General features: G+C 36.1%; 1 protein-coding gene across 9 annotated transcripts in view; it reads left to right on the top strand.

Moving 5' to 3' along the window:
* The first annotated feature begins 294 nt into the window (after positions 1-294).
* The window catches only part of TTC21B (tetratricopeptide repeat domain 21B), a 44,063-nt gene continuing 23,899 nt past the window's right edge, over positions 295-20,458 (top strand). For 3 of the 9 annotated variants that reach the window (XR_008577673.1, XM_054830273.1, XM_054830272.1), the window contains exons 1-17: positions 295-425; positions 678-807; positions 1,964-2,074; positions 3,930-4,096; positions 6,295-6,417; positions 8,402-8,559; positions 8,959-9,043; positions 10,444-10,542; positions 11,143-11,335; positions 12,376-12,473; positions 12,969-13,169; positions 14,929-15,058; positions 15,518-15,675; positions 17,019-17,243; positions 18,041-18,279; positions 18,595-18,667; positions 19,268-19,378. Coding sequence is in view for 8 of the 9 variants with exons in the window: in XM_054830273.1 (XP_054686248.1) it covers positions 405-425; positions 678-807; positions 1,964-2,074; positions 3,930-4,096; positions 6,295-6,417; positions 8,402-8,559; positions 8,959-9,043; positions 10,444-10,542; positions 11,143-11,335; positions 12,376-12,473; positions 12,969-13,169; positions 14,929-15,058; positions 15,518-15,675; positions 17,019-17,243; positions 18,041-18,279; positions 18,595-18,667; positions 19,268-19,378 (2,322 nt within the window). In the remaining variant the exon portion in view is untranslated. Of the gene's footprint in view, positions 426-674; positions 808-1,963; positions 2,075-3,929; positions 4,097-6,294; positions 6,418-8,401; positions 8,560-8,958; positions 9,044-10,443; positions 10,543-11,142; positions 11,336-12,375; positions 12,474-12,968; positions 13,170-14,928; positions 15,059-15,517; positions 15,676-17,018; positions 17,244-18,040; positions 18,280-18,594; positions 18,668-19,267; positions 19,379-20,458 lie in introns of those variants that run through there. The other 6 variants (XM_054830274.1, XM_054830275.1, XM_054830277.1 and 3 more) reach the window with 6 other exon arrangements.

Below are 20,458 nucleotides of genomic sequence, written 5' to 3'. Positions count from 1 at the left end.
CCACTTAGTCGTATGTCCGGCCAAAAGAAGGAAGAAAATAAACGAACTCTCAGAGCCCTCCGCGCTCACACGACCAACCGACGCACGCGCTCCGGAGGGACAGCCGCCCAAACCGACCGAGCCCGCCTCAGGGGGAGCCACACCCCCCACAGCACCGCCCGCCGAGGTGTGTTCAAACCCCGCCCTCCTCCGACTCTCACCCAATGGTATGGGACCGGCCGCCCGAGTGGTCCCTCCCTCATCTCCCGAGAGCCCAATAGGCCGCCAGACGCGTTACGGCGTTTTCCACAAGTTTTTCTTCCCGTGTCTCTCCCGCCTCATTTCCATCCAAGCCAATGGGAGCGCGCTACTAAGCTCTCCCTCACTCTTCCGGCGGCCCCCCTCAGCGGCGCCGGGTAGCAACGATGGACGCTGAGGTGCAACAGGTGAGCGCCGCCGCCGGGCGCCGTCCTATCCCGGGCCTCTTCGCGGGCGCGGGGCTGCGGAGGGGTTGGGGCCAGGGCCAGGGCCAGCGGGTGGGAGGGCGGCGAGCCGCAGGGGGAGGTGGCGGAGTCCGGGGCTGGAGGGCGAGCGGCCAGACGGGACCGGAGCGGTCCGGGCCGGGGCGGTCGGCACGGTCTCTTGTCGTCTCGGGATGAAGCGTTTGCACAAGCGAACCGACGCCGCCTCTCTCGCAGGCCCTGCTCAATTATTACTGCCAAGAAGGCTACTTCCACCACGTCCGGGCTGCGGCGGATGAGGCGCTGGGGCGACTGGGCAGCGATCCGGTGTTCCTTTTCTACCGGGCCTACGGCGCCCTGAGGGCAGGTAACGCAGGGCTGGGGGGCTGCGTGTTGTGTCCTGTCCCTCCGCCGCCCTCCCAAAAAGCTGGTCTACCTTGCGTCACAAAATACAGTCTTTGGTCTACTACACAGAAAGAAAGTGAGGTTACAGAGTCTAAATGTTCTTGTGTTGAGAAGATTGCCAGTGTTTCATGAGCTGTCTCTCTCTCACACACACACACACACACACGTGCCGGTTTTGATGAAACTGATCTAGACCACATAGTGCTGAAGTGAGAAATAATGAAATTTTTTAATTTTTTTTTTAATGGCTACATGAATGTAGGTCAGGTAAACGGGTTCCTTGGAGGGAATTTGAGCCCTGCTGAAATGCTCATTGCACTGTGTCACAAAGATAAATTTGCTTATTACAGCTGCATTGAAGGGAAGAAATATTAGCTGGATCTAAGTTTGTTATATCCATCTGCCTTAGAGGAGTTGATGGCTAATACCTTTTGGGAGGATCTTTGTGTACATTAAATTGTTCCAAGAAGTTTATTTAGCTAAATCCGTATTTCAAAGATGTCACAGAATACTAACAAGTAAACCAGAGTGGGGGAGGGCTGTGACAGGGCACTAGGAAGGATTCAAAAGATTTTGAGGTGGTGTATCTGTTCTGAAACTCCCTGACTTCTTTGTTTGTTTGTTTTACAATCATACATTCCTATTTTTCAAGATGTTGTCTCTTCTATTGATGTTCAAAAGATTCACACAAACGAGGCAAAAATCCTGGCTATATAAAGAAACAAGAGCAAAAAGAGCTGCTCAGTGCCCTATATAAAACATAATAAAGATGACTTTGATCTTTATGGCAGTTGGCAGAACTAGCACATAACTCCATTCAAGTTCTCTGCATTACGATGCTTTTTTCTTTCCTGCATGTGTTTGAAAGACTTTCACAAACAAGTGAAAATGGATGTGTGACTAATGAAGGAAGTTATGAAGAAAGTGTTATCAAAAACATAGAAGAAAAAATTCAGGGAAAATCTTAAGTCAGATTGAGGTCTTGATGCTGATATTCGGTCTTGATGCTGATATTCGGTCTTGATGCTGATATTCGGTCTTGATGCTGATATTCGGTCTTGATGCTGATATTCGGTCTTGAAAAATGTCATAGCCTATTCTTCACTTGTTTTCACTAGGTGACATCCAAGAGGGTATTCGACAGTTGGAGTCAATTAAAAATAAACAGGAGGTGTCACTCTGTACAATGATGGCTCTGATTTATGCCCATAAAAAGAGCCCTAATCCAGGTATGCCTATTAAGACAATGCTACATCATGTTTTAAACAGCTGTGTATGAAGATCTGAGACTTGCAAACTAATTTTGCCTAATTTAAAAAGGTATACTCCAGCTTTGCATTTGACATAGTATCTAGTACTGAATTGAGTGACATTTATCAGGATTGTAAACAAAAATACCAAAACACAAAACTGTGAAGAGTGAGACTGAATGTTAAAATAAAACACACACACACACACACAAAAAAAATAATCTGACTTATCTGCCATGATGAAAAATCTTTTATGGAAAAAAAAATTGAATCAAACGTCTTCTGATTGTTGTTCAGTCTTGTCCGATATCGGTACTTCTGAGCAGAACTGCAATTTAAGAAGTCATTAAAGCCACACCATTTCTGTCTTTCAAGTTACTTTGACCTTACAAATGGAGAAAAGAATTTTGTGAATGTTGGTATTCCTTTCTCCAATCTAAAAACTGGAGTTATTTTGCTAAGGATTATATTCTCAAAAACAGTTGGTTTATCAGGTAAACAGAGTTATCATTAAATTATTGCCCTGGTATCTTCCTGACTGTGCAGATTTATAACTGTTACTGACAATTTTGTTAAGCAGTATGATGGGAAACAGCTCTGACTAATGGCATCGCTCATATCTGAGCCCCTGAGGATTAATACTGTAGGGCAGCAAAATTATCATGCATTTCAAGACACTCTGAGAAAGTCATGGCAGTAAGGGTCAGACAGTTTATTTTAATGGCTCCTAAAAAAAGGACTAGAAATGAATGTGTGAAGAAGAAAATATTTGGCAGTAAGTCCTTGTACTGGTTTTGGCTGGGATAGAGTTAATTTTCTTCATAGTAGCTAGCATGAGACTGTGTTTTGGGTTTGTGCTGGAAACTGTTGATAGTACAGGGATATTTAGTTACTGCTAAGCAGTGCTTATACAGAGTTTTCTGCTCCTCACACCACCCCACCAGCGAGTAGGCTGGGGGTGCACAAGGAGCTGGGAGGGGACACAGCCAGGACAGCTGACGGTATTCTATACCATATGATGTCATGCTCAGCATATAAAGCTGGGGGAAGAAGACAGAACGGGGGAGACATTCGGAGTGATGGTGTTTGTCTTCCCAAGTAAATGTTATGTGTGATGGAGCCCTGCTTTCCTGGAGATGGCTGAACACCTGCCTGCCCATGGACAGTGGTGAATGAATCCCTTGTTTTACTTTGCTTGTGCTCGTGGCTTTTGTGTTACCTATTAAACTCTTTTTGTCTCATCCCATGAGTTTTCTCACTTTTATTCTTCTGATTTTCTCCCCCATCCCACCGGGCGTGAGTGAGCGAGCAGCTGTGTGGTGCTTAGTTGCTGGCTGCGGATAAACCACAACAGTCCCACACACCAAATGAAATTTGTATATGGGGTTAACCTGATGAGAGCAACTGACGATAACAATGAGGATGTAAGAAATGAGTTTTAGTGTTAAGAAACACATCACATGTTTTCCAGGGATTCTGGAGCTAAATTATCTTGTGTTCAGCATTTTAGGGCTGCTCTACATCTAATTGTTTACTTATTTGGCAGACACTGGTATAACCGTGAACCTTATTATCACGTTTCTATTTATCTGGTAGAAGTCTCAGCTACAAATCTAAGGGTTAACAAATAGCACAAATGACCATGTTGATGGGAATCCTCTTCTGTCTTTTATGTCTGTACCTGATTAATATTTTTAATTGGGAGGGATTGCCCTTGTGCTTATCAATATATAATACAAACAACTATGTTTGCTTTGGAAGCCCTTGGCTTATGTGCTGCTTTTGTAATATTTTGAGATGCTATCAACAAAAGCTCTGAACGAAACCTTTTCAGATCGAGATGCTATTCTAGAGTTGGATGCAAAAATGAAGGAGCAACGTAAAACAGCAGGACAGCAGACTCTGTACTTTGCTGGCTTATTTTTGTGGCATCTTGGTCGTGAGGACAAAGCCCGTGAATATGTTGATAGAATGATCAAAGTTTCTGGTGGTGGTAAAGAGGTAATTTTTTTAATATGTAAAATAGTAATAGGACCATGTATACTGTGAAGCTGGACATTGCACCAATGCTATTTGGAGGTTTCCTTTAACTGTTTTGTGTTCTAATACTTTCTTAATGTCATGAATTCATTTGACAGGGCTGAGTATAATTCCCATAATTATTTTTTTATATTCATTTTCACCTAATAAATGAGAGGTCTGCATTGACCAATGGAAATAATAGGTCATGATCCCAATTTTGCTGCTTTATATTGAACATCATAATTCCCAGCATGGTAGCCTCACTAGAGGGAGATGTCTGTTTTGAATCTGAAGATTAAAAAAGTACCCAGAGATCAGGGATTTAAATGTTCAGCAGTTCTTAAAGGCAAAAATTGTGTAGGGTTTTACTGAATGTAATTTATTTTAAAATCTGTGTGTTGTATGTGGCAGTGTCTTCTGCATTTATATACAGGCATCAAAATTCACTAGAATCTTTAAAGATTAAAAGAAGTTTGTGAAAACATGCTGTGGGTTTTTTTTTTTTTTTAAAGGAAATATCAGCTTCAATTCAAGGAGAGGAAAAACTTTTTTTTTGTAGTCAGGCATCTTCAAGGCAGAGTTGTTAAAATTGAATGCGTAATTGTTCTCTTATGACACTAGCATTAAACATAAATGCTGATTCTGAGTTGTTCCTCTGTGTGGTTCAGTACATTGCTCAATTTGTAATCTATAGTTTTATGGCTTATATGATATTATGTGAGTTAGAAATCTGCAACTAATCTAAACACTAATTTCTAAAACTTTATGCATTTAAGTGATGGCTTAGCTTTTGAGCTATTGCTGATTATTAGTAAAAATTGGTAGTTATTTTTAATCACTGGCTAATTTTTACTAATGAAGAAATAATTAAGGACATCACAAAGCATTAATACATTAATTTCTAAAAAGACTAAGGATATGCCATTTTGGTAAAATAGCAGTATTTTTTACCATGCTTATTGAAACCATAGTAGTTGATTTTTGTTTGCTTGTTTTAGTTTCTAAGAGATGCTATTTGACAATGTTGCTTAGTGGGAAATATTTCCACCTGAAGTATTTAATGGATTTAAAGTAATTAATTTCATTTTTTTTTTTACAGAGGGATATAAAAATGTATATCAGCATTTAAATAGAAAAAATATTTTTCCTTTTTCTAAATTCACTTATGCTTATCACTTTTCCTAGTTTGACAGTACAAAGATATGTGTACTTCACAGGGGAGGTGGTTGGGGTGCTTAAACTTAGTGAGATAACAATTTGCTTAGTGTATACAGTTCATTTTGATAAGATACTTTATGTACTCCTTATATAGAAGTAAAATACCTCTCATTTTTTAAAATGCTTAGGCATATGAATTTCAGCCAGTTTCTGTTGCATAACAAAATCATGACCCTGATTGTTAGCAATTACAGAATATGGCTTTTCTACTAACCTTTGAATTTTAAATATGTGACTCACTTTAAATTTGTTACAAAAGAGCTAGTGATATTTTATAGTTTAAATTTTTGTTTTGTTGGAAATTTTAATTTGGTTAAATAATCCAGCACTTTCAAAATAGGTGTGATTTACTTAAGCTATAATTAAATGTCTGGAACATACAAGAGAAATAAAATTCATTAATTAAAAGGAATAGTTCCTTCAATGGAAAGACATTTCACCTTTTAAAAGTTCTATAGTACTATATTTTTTTATAATACTGTTGGGGATTTGGGAAATGTCAGATCTCTGCCCTTTGCACACAGGTTTTTCTTTTTAATCAGACAGTAGATGAAAAAAACCAAGTTTCTCTCCTTTTTCAGCACCCCATATGTTTCTGTGTCTCATATAAACAAAATCTTAAAATGTTCTGCAGAAATGTTTGCAGAAAATATTCTTACTCTCTTATGCGATCACTTCTGCAAGGTTTTGTTCTGATGAACATGTTAGAATAGTTCAGTGACACTTTTTTAAATCCTGTAAATAAATGTACTATTTGATTAATGCTTGAATGAATTAGTAATATTTTAGGTTATGCTGTAGACTGGTTATAATTTCAAATATATACATTTTCAATAGTTAAAAATACATGCTTTAAGTCCTATTTTATTTTTAGATTATTTCTACTTATTACTATATCTAGTATACTTTTTTTTACTACCTAGTTAGTGAAGAATTCCAATTTGTATTTTTGTTTACAGGGGTTGATTTTGAAAGCATGGCTTGATCTTACCTCTGGGAAAGAAACTCACATTAAAAAAGCTGTGAAATACTTTGATGAAGCACTGCAGGAAGGCAATGATGTTTTTGCTCTGCTTGGTAAAGTAAGTTTACTTCACGATTTTAACACTTCCTAAATGTCATATTGGTCTTGTATAGTGATTAGAGAGATGCTGAGAAGAGTTGCCTATGATAAGTGAGCTTGTCCAAGGAGTAGAAATATTGCTCAGTTGTACTCCCCCCCCGCCCCGCCCCGAGGAAAAGACTAGGTTTTAGTAGAAAGGAAGTTTGAATTGATTTGTGAAATTTTGTAAGGAATATAGAACAGTTATCACACAAATTGATTCCTAGCACAATAAAAATATACTGACACTTCTGTTTCCTGTGGTAGACAGCCAATTTTAAATTGTTTAACAAGTAGCCAAGGTTCGTAAGGCTTCTCACTTTCTTTGTAGATTTAGTTGAAGGGGCATGCCTGGGTTGCAGTAATGGTACACTGTGTCTATTACCATATACATAATTATGAATTTCTGGGGTGTTCTTGTTGTATTATTACATTTCTGTAGTATAAAACATTGCTGCAGTGGGATATAGCTTCACTAAATATGATTTCCATCTTTTATTTTCTTTTTTTTTGATGAACTGGAGCTGTTAACTATTTCTTCCCACATGTATGCGTTTCTTTTAAGTATGTTAAAATGATGGACTTTTTTCTTTCTTTTTTTTTTTTTTCCCCCTCTTTGGAATAAAATTAGCTACCACATGATACTTTAGCGTCCATTAGACACCAATGTAAAAAAGAAAGGTACAGATTAAATACAATCAGTTTAAATGTATATTGAGGTTATGATTTTACTATGTACACAAGAAAAACTGGGGGGTTTTGTGTATTTTTATGTTAGCAATGAGGTTTCAAATCACCTGAAAATGTAAAAGTATGTGTGATTTCTTCCTTTTTCCACGGGACACCTATCCACATCACAAAATTGCTGTGTGTCATCACAAAAAATGTAGTAGTTAAACTTGGTAGTGTGATCGTCTATGAACTTTGTTAACACTCTTTTTTTAATCGTCATTAGTCAGTTTCAAGTGTTTGTTTTGATTGTATTTCATTAAGGGAGTGGCATGAATTGTTTTCTTTACACACTTTCATGTTCAGAATATGTTTATATCACAGACATGGTTATGCATTAATGTTTAATATTCTAAAGCTAAATGCAGAAAAAAAATTGTTCAATGAAAATAAGATGACTAAAGTTCAGGGGGAAGTGCACAGTACTATTTGGTTGAGCATGTGTGCTTGGCTGTACGTAGACTGAGTTCAATTACCAGTATATCTCAAATGTAGTTACTACAATTAGATTTTTAGACAGACAGCTATCTTGCTATGACTTAAGAAATTAACTCTCAGAAACTACTATGTTTGCACCATTTCTATCTCAAAAATATGAAATAAAATGGCATGCACACAGTCACCTGGAATGTAGTAAGTTTTAAGCGTCAAAGCAAAATAGAGGATTTAAGCCCTAAATTAATTTCTACTCGAATTCACTTAAAACTGTGATACTTGATACTTCTGAAGTAGTTTTGTATTTGGGGTACCCGTAAATTGCTTTACAATTAAATAATTGTTAATTCTGGCAACAACAACAGTGACCTACTGAGTGTGGGTTTTTAGGTGATACATACCTCAGGACTTGAAAAAATGTTTAATCTGTGGGTTGTGTTCAGTATCATGTGAGATGCTTCATAGAAAGTTATTTGAAATCCAAGATGATAATTTTACTCTTCAGCTATGTATCTCTCTGTCTTTTTCTTGCTTGTAACTGACTAGTAACTTGTAAATGCTGAACTTCAATTACTTCTGTTATGGAGTGCTTACCACACACCAGGTTTTACACGTCATCTTTTGCTATTTGATTGTTGCAGTATCTCTAGTTGTGGTTGATGCTGAAGTAAAACTATTACTTAAGGAAAGATTTTTCTCTCACTAGCTCTTTTTCCTGGTTTCTGTGCGAAAGAACTTCTGAATCTTCTCACCAATTTGAGTGTACAGGCTTTTGATGTGACTTCTCTTCATTCCATTAGGCACAGTATTTTGAGGTCCGACAGAATTATTCAGGAGCTCTGGAAACTGTGAACCAGATAATTGCAAACTTTCCAAACTTCATTCCTGCTTTCATAAAGAAAATGAAGCTACAACTAGCCTTGCAGGACTGGGAGCAGGCAGTTGAAACGGCACACAGGTTGAGTATGAAGTAGAACACCACTAATTGTGTTCTTGCCATGTTTACACTGTAAGAACACTTTGAAACAAAAGTAAATAGGTTTCTGCTTTTTTAAAAAAAAAACCCTGATTTAATTAATTCAAATTCATTAAAAAGAAATTTAAACTAAATGAAGCTTCATTAGAACCCAGCCTTGCAATTCTGTGAGGATACTACATCAATAAGTGAATCCATTTTGGATGGAAGAGGACCTTTTTTGAGATTGGCATGAAGTGACAAAGCTGTGCTTTCAGTTGAGAACTATGACTTATGTGACTGTGCAGTACAAGTGATTTTATTCCCCTTTTAGAATAAAACAGGTGATTGAGCAAAGGTTTTGTTTTGGTTTCTTTACATTCACCTTTCGTTTGGCTTTAGACTACTGCAGAAAGATGCCCTCAATTTAGAAGCCATAAGAATGGAGGCCCTGCATTATCTTTGCAGAGAAGGAAATATATCTGAGGTGAGTCTTTTTAGTAGCAGACTGTTGAGCATAAGACAGCCTTTGTAGGGACTAGATCCCACATGCGCTGTCATCTTTGTCTTCTCCTCATATACTTTGTCTGGTCCTGTACTACACTACTTATCTGCAGCAAGAGGTATATTCACCTATTCTGACTCAAATTGTTGCTCTAGCTTATTGTTGGGGTGTTTTCTGGATGGTAAAGGAAACATAATTTTTTACCTTCATCTTTCTGGAAAACAGGAATCAAGCCAAACAGAAGTCTCCTCTGGACAGTTAATTGAATCATGTTGATCTGAATCATCAAAGCAATCTTTTATTGTTTAAATGCTCTTTTTAGAAATTCATGTTATAATAAGCCTTCAATTAACTTTAAGTATTTTTTTAATTGAAATAAGGGAGATAATGAGCTCTTGCAGTGATAAATTTTTTTAAGGTAGTCATAGTCACTTAACAACAGTCTGCAATGTTAGGTTCTGTAACCTGAGCTTTGTTCCCCCTTTTTTGACAATTACTGGGGGTTTTTTAGTTCTAAGAATTCACTTTAACTTTTCCTTCTACCCCCAAGATTCTTTTCTGCACGTAGGTATATGCATGTATTTTGTACATATGGTGCTTGTGCCATTTTTCAGGAAATTTAAAAATACATTATATAAATTGTCATGAAAAATCATTAAATATTTTAAAATACATTTTTCTCATTAAGCAAGAATGCTGGTATAATTTAGGTGGAGATTTAGCAAAAAGAGTTACAGACTGCAATTCAATAAAGCCATCCAGGAATGAAACTTGCTGGACACAGTAGAGTGTAAACGAAGATTCTGGGGTAAAATGTCACTTGTGACCATGTCTAGGAAAGAATTTTTAAAAATGATGAGATGTAAACATGATTCAGTGTGTACATCTAAAATAATATTAAAAAACCCCATGTACCTTATTATTGTAACCCCAGAAATGTCTAAAGTACCTTAGGTGGTTTGATGAACTGTGATGTTAAAAGTCTGAGCATCTGAAAGTGCGTTGGTTTTGAGCATGTGTTTCTGTATCGTAGTGAAGCTCAAGTGAGATTCACAGTTCAGGGGTTCCTCAAACTTTCTTGCTTCATGGGACTCTTCCGTTATATCAGATACAGCTCAAGTCTCTCACTTTTTTTAGAGCATGTCTAGAGGACACATGATCTATTTTATTGTCACTGTACTATTCCAAAGTATATTTCTAGAAATTCCAAAATATTTTTCTGGAAATTCCAAAATCTAACTCCCAGGCCTGAAAACTTCTGAGTTTAAATTTAAAGATGTTATTGCATAGTAAAATATGTGACTAGTTTTCAGTGAAAAGTGTTTGATTTTCCTAATCTGTTCATTCTTTCTTTTATTTACATTACTCCTTTTTTCTCCAAGGCTTCAGCAAGACTGGGAGACCTAATTAATGCACTGGATAGGTTAGAACCACGTAATTCGCAGCTCTTCTGTAAAATGGCTGTAGCTTTCAGTAGAACAGTGAGTATGCTTTTTTCCTTAAGCAGCATGCAACTATCTGTGTATCCTGATTTTTGTTTTATTTTATGGTAGACAGATGTTAAATGTCTACCAAATAGTAGAAGATTGCAGACCATTGAAATAGTTTACTTTGTGTAGCCTTTGGTAACTACATTTTAAAAGTTTTAGATTCAGTATGAATTACAGTACTCTAAGCCATCTTATTTTCAAAAATGTTTTTACTGCTTGTTTTTAAATGAGAAACAGATTTCCAATGAAAAGACACTTAAATGTCCATCAACCATGTTACTAATGTAGGAAAATGACAAGGTTAAGCACATAGCCTTAGAACTGAAGGTTTCTTTAATCTTTGTATTTATCAGAATTGCTTTAAGGAGCATTCAAAGCAACTATCAACTGTTCCTTATTGTGTGGTGTTGTATAATTATGTTTGAATCCAGCACACTTTAATGTCACAATTTTTATAGAATTACTACAGATTATATTAGTCTTATATGAGATGATGATGTCTCAACTGCTACAGCAATATTCAGTATGTTTTTCTAAGTGAATCTGAAAAATAAGAAAAACTTATGGTTTAAAGATTATTCTTACCGCTAGTGTGGCCGGAACCAACTCATCCTTCAACATACACAAACCTTAGTTGAAAGAGCATCTGATTTGGCATCTGACAATGCAGAATTTGCTACTGAACTTGGCTACCAAATGATTTTACAAGGGAAAGTGAAAGAAGCTTTAAAATGGTACAAGACTGCTATGACACTTGATGAAACAAGTGTTTCTGCACTCACTGGTAAGGTCTTACACTTTCTTTTGGTTTTTACTGGTCTTAAAACACAGAGGATGCTTTTTTGATTAAGTTTTCCTGCTACTGCTACTAGAAAAATCTAGAACTATTAGAACAGGAACATTGGGTAGTACTTCCTGATTCAGGCAAGGGTTTCTCCTCACTGGGTATATATTTTGGTCTTCCTTTTGAAAAATGAAACTTTTCTCTTTTAAATTGGAATTCTCAAAGTAATGGTAAAGAAAGAGATGTGACTGTATTTTTTTTTAATTTATTTTATTTTTTTTAAATTTCTGTGGTGCCTAAGAATTAGAGAACTCTTGGGCACTACAGAAATAAATTCAAGGACAGTTGATAGGACAAGCTACCCTTGGCTACATATATGTCTAAATTACATAGAAAAACATAATCAAGTCAAAACATCTGATATTTTTGATGTACATGTTGTGTTCTTTAAAAGAAAAAATAAAAAAATTACTTTATCAAAAGTCGAATTGCTGTCAAGAAAATGGAAAGTACATGTGGCACACTTGCATCACAGATTTTTCCCTCCATTTTTTTTTTTTCTCCTTGACTATGCCATTACCTTCTAATCTGAAACTTCAAAAAGTACAAGGAATTTAGAGGGTAGGAGTGGTTTGTGTGTGTGGTTGGGGGTGTGTGGTGTTTTTGTGCTTTTTATGGTTTTTTATTTCATTTTGCTGCTTGTACTTGTTCTAAATTTAGAAGCCAGACTTTATGGTGCTTCTGCTTAGTCTAGAACCAGTTGAAGATTGACTGTTTTAAACTTTATAATATAAGGCATGAGATCTTTCCATGAAACTGCTTTATAGCATTGCGTATATTAAATGTATCAATTGTGCATCATCTGTCCTAGGTATTTCTAAGTACATAAAATCTGCATTACCATAAGTCTTGATCTATTCTTTCTCCTCATATCACTACTTTATGAAGAGGTTGAGAAGAGAAGAGGTTAATTCTGGAAAACAAAGCATATGCTTGATTAGGAAGATGAATCTGCGATAAAATGTTTAAATATGTTTCAGGGATTATCCGTTGTCAACTAATACAAGGACAATTAGAAGATGCAGAGCAGCAGTTGGAGTTTCTTAATGAAATTCAACAGTCCATTGGGAAATCTGGGGTAGGAGACATCTTCATTAAAATACTTTGATTACAATCTGAATTGTGGTCTACTAGCTACTTCATGTTCTATATTTCAGTCACTTAAGCAGAGCATTCTTAATGGAGTACCACTAAATCTAAATTTCAGTTTTTCTTCCTATCAATCTAAGTTAATGTGTTGCCTAACTTTGCAACACAAGGCTGTCCGCTTGTAGAAAGAAAACATCATTGCCTTCTTGCAGTGCTTTATCTCTGAAGATAAGTTTGAAATGTCAGGTAGGAAGGATTATTAATTATTTTCTGGATTTTGCGCTCAGAAAAATTTAGAGCTTCTTGCACAAATTAAAGGAATGTGTTGATATAATAGTCATCAGTGTCATTTCCAGTGGGTGTACTAAATGTCTTACAGTATCCCTAAATATAAAGAAGAAATGGCTAACATTAATAATTATGTTGTATTTAATGAGTAACAGATGAATGTATCTGGAATATGGAAATTTTTTTTTTCCTGTAGGAATTAGCTTTCTTGCGTGCAGTCCTAGCTATGAAAAAGCATAAGAGACAAGAAGAAGTTATTGCCTTACTGAATGATGTTCTGGATACTCACTTTTCGTCTTTGCGTGGTTTTCCTCTTGGTGTGGAATATTTTGAAAAACTAAATCCTGATTTCTTGCTAGAAATCATTAGGGAATATCTGAATTTTTGCCCAGCACAGGTAAGCGGCTGTAGATCACGTCTGTCTGAAAATGGAAACTATTCTTGGATTTCATTTTGAGATCACTTATGAAGCAAAAATTTTCCCCCTTAAAATGTGAATTTATTTGAAATGAAAGTGTGTTTTTAAGATATTATACCACTATTTAATCAAAATAGCTATGAAAATACATCTTTTTGTGAAGTGAGCAAGTTGCAATAATGACACCTGAGGAAACTTGAGATATTTGTTTAATGCACTCTGTGTGTGTCTGTACTTTTTTAGTATTTTTTTTTTGATCAGGAATGTTCACGCTGATGATCCTATTCTTGAAATATTTTTGTCAGCACAGGATGTCTTTTTCAACATACATATGTTCTTTCTTCATTTCAGTTTTTCTTGTATTCCACTGATTTTTACCAACACACTACTTTTTTATGTTATTATTACTAATTCCAAAGAAAAATCTCACTCACTTGGCTGATTTTCTGTGACTGAATTTGCTTGTGCTAGTTTTGGCAACAAAGGCATATAGAACTTAATACATTGAATGGGTACCTGACATCTCTAGAGCAGGAGAAACACATTTAAAGTTTCTTTAAAAAGTGTCTTCCTTAAACAGATTATTCATCTGAAAAAGCTGAGAGCCAACTTTTGTTATCCTGTCATTAGCAGACTTCTAGTCTAATTATAGAACCTTTCCATAAATATTTTTCTGTACAGTTTTAAAATCTAACAGATAAACACGTAGTTTTCAATTGTTAATGATCTCTCCCACAATCTATAATGAAATGGTAATGTTTGAAAGTCTAAAACATCAGTAGCAATGACACAGACAGAGATAACTAAGTGTCATTCGATGAGATAGTGTCTTGTCTGAAGATTGCTCTGGGGTATACTCCATTTGCAATAATGGCTTTTAATTTAGAATGAAAACTGTTTTTCCTGAACTATTGTCCATAGAAGGATTTGTAAAATGAAGGATAGGCTTTTCCTGAAGTTTCATTATCCCTTATTGCAAAAAAGGAGTTTGTGATACTAGAAAGTGAGGAGTTTAGTCAGGTGGTGGAGGCTTCCTGTTTGATTGTGGTGCATTGCTGCTTCCCCAGGGCATAGGTCCTGTGGAGATGTTACCTGCGAACAGAAAGATCTTTAGGGTGCGTTTTCCTTTTTTATGTATAACAGTTAGCAACTAGCTAAAGTAATAGAGGGAAAAGAACAATGTTTCTGATAACAAACAACTACAATGTGGTGCATTGTACTAGCAGTTGACATGAAAGTAGCTGTTTCTCAGCTGCTATTCTCAGTTTGTTGCTAGCAGTATGAATATGTTCTGTGGTGTGGAATGAGGTTAGGAGGAACAGGACCAGAACATTTTCTTCTCATCTTTCTGGTCATTCATTCTAACTTCAGCTTTCTTGAAATTTAGTTCATGTTACCATTGTGTTGGATGAGTTGGCATGGTAATTCAGAGTATGTCGCCAAATGGTTATGGACTGACTCTTCAGGTTATCTCAGGTCTGAAGTGTTTTATCATCCTTAAAGTTCATGAGGCTGTCTTGTATTCCTACTGATATCAAGAAGTCACCTCCTTGAATTTAAAGCATATTTTTATATTTCGTCACAGTGACAGCTTTTTGAGCTGAAGAAAATAACAATGCGTTACTATTGCTCATTTGAGTTCAAAGTGAAGCTCAGACTTAAAATAAAATCTAAGTCCAAAACCTGTCAACTGAAGTATTGTTTTGGGGGGGTTTTTTTTGTTTGTTTTTACTCCTAGCCTGCAAGTCCTGGACAGTCTCCTTCACCACTTCTCAAGCACTGTGCTTCTGTTCTTGAAACTGTGGTAAAAACTGTGCCTGGTCTTCCACAAGCTGTCTTTTTAATTGCAAAAGTGAAATACTTGTCAGGTAATAGTTATATGAATGGTTAGCTATCCACCTCTTTAGTTTCTTTAATACGAGAATTTAATTTCAGACTTTTAAATTGTAATGAATTTTTTTTTCACTGCAGAAAACTGGATTACAGCCAAGTGAAGAGCATTCGAACTGCCTTTTTTTTTTTTGTGATTTGTGTGAGCATATCTTAATTGCACAGACACACAAATATAGTGGGGTTTATCTATTGTTTCCAAAAGATATCACTTATTGAATGACTTACAGATGGAACAATGGGAAAATGTCTTGGCTTTAACCTGGTTTTGATTTCATTTAATAGCCACTTAATGCTTCATATATGAGTTTATTCACTAAATTCTCACGTTTATGAAAAAAAATTAGAAAATTGGTGAATAATTAATAAATACTCTATATTTAACCTCTGTATTTCATATCAACTACTCTTTCACTTTCGCTTTTTTAATCTCCTAGGGGATACTGAAGCAGCCCATAGTAATCTACATTACTGTCTTGAAAGGAATCCTTCTTATGCAGATGCACACTTACTGATGGCCCAGGTGTATTTGGCTCAAAACAATATTAAACTATGTTCTCAATCCTTGGAACTTTGTCTGAGCTACAATTTTGAGGTGAGTTGGACAAAAGAATGAAACCATTTTATTCAGTCAATAATCTGAAGCTCTACATTTTTATATACAATATTCTTTAAACTGAACTTTTTATGACCCTTTCACTGCAAGTTTAATATCTAAAAGTTTGTATGAACATCGTATTTGAATATTTATGAAAGAAATAACTATAAGGACAAAACTAATACCTTATTGCAACATACTGAAATTGTTTTGAAATACAAAAGAAACAAATGGTAGCTTTTTCTCAAATCCTTAAATAACTAATAAAAACATGTTATATAAACAGTTTGTTGCAAGGCTAGTCTGGAATTCCAGTCTTTAAAAGCCAACATAGAAAGACTAGAAGAGTGATCCAATGTTCTTTATGGACTTTCTGCAAAGATGTACAATTGCTAATGAATTGCATGCAAAATTGCAATTTTTTTTTTTTTTTGCACAGATGCATGAGGGCATCAGAAGGGGTCTGTAGTTACTTCTTGACAATTCATGCCATTTCAAGCACTCCAAGTGTTAAGAGAGTAGCTATATGCTATGCTCTCTTATATTAATATCACATCTTTGTCCATCTTTTTCTGTCCCTTCAGGAGCAAATACGGGAAATTAAGCACTGTATTAGAAAACTTTCAGTGTTTTGCAGTGGTCCTTACCAGTTTTATTTCTTGGGGCTAATAGATTGCAGTATGGGACTTCTGATTTGTTGACATCAGTGGAACTTTATGTATGATTAACACTATACAGTGCTCATTACATCTGAGTTGTGCTAAGTCTCTTGACAGAGCTTAGCTGAAAAGTAACAAATTACCATTTGCTTGCAAGGATGCTCCCATCTTGGTTCCTTCCTCCAAGTGATGCAAGAAAGCTGAAGATTAACTACTTAATTAGGAGACACTAGGGTGCTTGCAGCTGTGTACACAGTTACATTTCCCTTATCAATGTTTCCTTTTCATGTAAAGTATGTTAAGTTGGAGAAATGGCAGGCAGTATTTGTGCCAAATGATGATTGTATACTTCTTCTCATAGCCTAATGAAGTGCGCACACAGCAGTGTGGGAGACACTAAAAATCCTTTAAAATTTGGTCTAGTTTCAAATAATGTGGTAATAAATGTTTTTCTATCCTGAAGTCTCATTTCATGTAATAGTTTTTCTTTTTTAGTTAAAAACTTAATTACTAGCTTGCATACTCTTTGAAAACTCTAATATTACTTACTATATTTGGAGGAAAGAAGGAACCAAGGTTAATATTTAAAAGAAAAAAATATTAAAAATCTTCTTTCAGGGGGTTTGAATAGGATGCATAAAGTAAAATTTGGAAACTCCTTATCTCATCATATTTTCTTAGGTGAGAGAACATCCTGTTTATCACTTAATTAAGGCCCAAACCCAGAAGAAGATGGGAGAATTATCAGAAGCTATTAAGACTTTACAGATGGCAAAGAATTTGCCTGGAATGAAAAAATGCACAGCTTCCTCAAAAACTAAAGGAAAAAGAATTGAAATTGATGCAAGTGATCGTGTGTCTGTCTTCCTAGAGTTAGTAGAAGCTCATCGTTTGAATGGAGAACCGGTAAGATGGCAAACTTGTTAAGATGTAATACATACCTGAAAAGAATTTCATCTTCCCGTTAACAGAAGTGTCTATCCTCATTAGTTCAGAATAGAAAACGATCACCTCTTCTACCAAGACGATTTGCTTGGTATAATTTCCAAGATGTTAATAGCTGATTTCACAGCTTGTAGTGTAAATTGTACAGAGGAAAAAAACCAAAAAACCAAAACAAAACCTACATGCTGGTGCTCAACTTTGAGTCTATAAAACCCTTTTAATTTTGAGGAAGAGATACTGTTGATGTTCATTTGCTGGCATGTAGATTCCTGTTTTACTGTTGGAATGCTATTAGAAATATTTTTTGGATTGTGTTCTTATCTTTGTGTAGCAGTATCCTTACTATCAGCTGTATCTTAATAAGACACTGCATATGTATAATAGAAGCCATACAATTGTGTAGTTGGAAGCGACCTCTGGAGGTCATCCTGCTCAAAGCAGGACCTGTTAAAGCAAGGTGCTATAGGCATTGTCCAGTTGAATTTTGAGCATCTCTGTGTATATATGCACACAGATGTTAATTTCTTTACTAAAACTTTCTGGTAGCTCATATCACACACATTTTACTTAGAAAATCAAGAGGAAAAAATAATTTTAAATGTTTTAGCAAAAGAAATAGATACTATGCTTTGGGCTTTTTTGTGGGTTTTTGGTTGGTTTGTGTAATGCCTGCAGGCATTCATTTGCTTATGATGTCTTTATTTTTGGCTGTTCAACGACAGGAAATATATTAATTCTGTTGATTTTATTATTTGCAGCATGAAGCTGCTATCATACTGCAAGATGCCATTAATGAATTTTCTGGAACTCCTGAGGAACTAAGAGTCGTGATTGCAAATGCAGATCTGGCAATCGCTCAAGGAGATGTTGAACAAGCCTTGACTACGCTCCGAAATATTACACCTGAACAGCCTTACTTTGTACAAGCTAAAGAAAAAATGGCAGATATTTATCTTCAGTATAGGAAAGATAAGAAATTATATGCTGGCTGCTATAGGTAAAAGTTAGCGGTGGGTGTGTGTATATATTTTCCTAGATGTTTAATGGTAGTGGCATGAGCTCATTTTTTTCCCCTTTCTACTACAATAAGTCAGAAATATTTAGTGACAATGATTCATTTGAGTAAGTATTGTAACATTTCAACAGTAATTGGAAGTCCTATTTTGGAAAGGTATCTCAGATTTTTTGTTTTATTTTCAGAAATAAAGCCTAAAATCTGCAGAGGGTAAAATTGTTGTGCCCTATTTGTTATTCTTTAGATACCAGTATTGACATGTTAAATATTGAGTAAGGCTCTGTCTTCTGTTTGCAGAGACCTAGTAGAAAAACTGCCAAGTGCTCATACTTTTCTTCTTCTTGGTGATGCGTACATGAATATTCAAGAGGTAAGTGCTTGCTACAGATGAATAGAATGATTGAGTCATTTGTTGGTTTTGGCAAGTTGAGACAATGTAGTATGTTGACTCTTATTGATTGGTAGTTGGCAAACAGAAACTGCTTTAGGATGTAAAAAAATGTAATTATTGGCTACAAATGTAACTGTTCTAAGTTCAAAGAAAAAGCTTTTGAAAATGTGTTTCCTCTAATAACTGACTGAGTGAAAGTCAAGGAGAGAATTTTATTTAAATGAACACTGACCCATAAGACTAACAAAAATCTAAAGTGAGAGCTAAACTAAATTCAGAAAGAAGTTAGAGATGTTTAGAAAATAATAGAGAAATTTCAGTGGACAAAGAATCAGGTTAATTCAAACTCATTTGTTTGCCAACTGTTTTCCACATTCTGTTTTAGCATGGAAATGTAAATTTATGTGGAATTTACACTTCCTGCAATTTCATAGCGACCATTGTTCTCTCAGAAGTATTGTAGTTTATGAATCAGTAGTACTTGACAGTCATTCCAGCAGGTGTTACTAGATTTTGTTTTCTTCATACACTTTTTATCTTAATCCTTGACTTCTGTGTTTTTATCTCTTACTGTTGAAGCCTGATGAAGCCATAGAAGTCTACGAGCAGGCCTTGAAGAAAAATCCCAAAGATCCTGCTTTAGCAAGTAAAATTGGAAAAGCCCTAGTCAAAACACATAACTATTCAAAGGTATTCTATAAATTCTCTATTAGGCAATTAAGAATTGTGTCCATTATTGTCAACATGTGGGCTTTGCCTGATTTTGTTTTCAGGTTGAGTAGAAGCAGCATTTCACTTTAAAGTGCAAAACGGACTTTTTATCCTAAAAGTAAGTTTGTAGATCCTCTTCAAAATACCTGGTCAGTCACCTCTGTGGCCCTTGCACAGGATTAGGAAGGGAAGAAAGTAGTTTGGGACAGCCTGGAAAGGAAGCAAGCGGGGCTGTAATGCTGGGGAAGTGGTGTGATTGTACCCTTAGTGCTTACATACAGAAATCTCGAGCTTGAGTTTAGGTTGTTCAGCCTGGAGAAGAGAAGGCACTGGGGAGACCATTTATAGCAGCCTCCCAGTACATAAGGGGGACCTACAGGAAAGATGGGGAGAGACTTTTTGTCAGGGAGTGTAGCGATAAGATGAAGAGTAATAGCTTTAAACTGAAGGAGGGTGGATTTAGATTAGATATTAGGAAGAAATTGTTTACTGTGGGGGTTGTGAGGCACTGGAACAGGCTGCCCAGAGAAGCTGTGGATACCCCCTCCCTGGAAGCATTCAAGGCCAGGCTGGATGGGGCTTTGGGTAACCTGGTCTAGTGGAGGGTGTCCCTGCCCATGGCAAGGGGCTTGGAACTAGGTGATCTTTAAGGTCCCTTCCAACCCAAACCATTCTAAGATTCTATGAAATCTATTTTCTGTTTTGGATTCAGGACAGGACTACTAGCTCTTGTTATTACTTCTTGTCAGGCTTAATACTGATTGAAGGTTCCAGTCTGAGTTTGCGTATTACTAGCTTAGATAAATGATACTGCACAGACTCTTTCAAGCAACATACTAATATGCCATCATCTTATCTGTTTAAAATTGCATGTTTATTACCATTGTGCCAGAAGGTTGCCTAAGGAGAAACGTGGTGTTGGCTCCATGGAGTAAACTCAAAGGTTCTCCATCTTCTGAGTATGTCTATTTAGTAGCAAATTTTTTTTCAGGAAGACAATTGATGACCAAGCAGTGACTGGGGAGTTCTGTTGCATAGAAATCCCACTACAGATTTCTT

Source organism: Grus americana, chromosome 6 (genome assembly GCF_028858705.1).
Source record: "Grus americana isolate bGruAme1 chromosome 6, bGruAme1.mat, whole genome shotgun sequence".
Taxonomy (NCBI): Eukaryota; Metazoa; Chordata; class Aves; order Gruiformes; family Gruidae; genus Grus; species Grus americana.
This window is presented reverse-complemented; position numbering and strand designations above follow the sequence as displayed.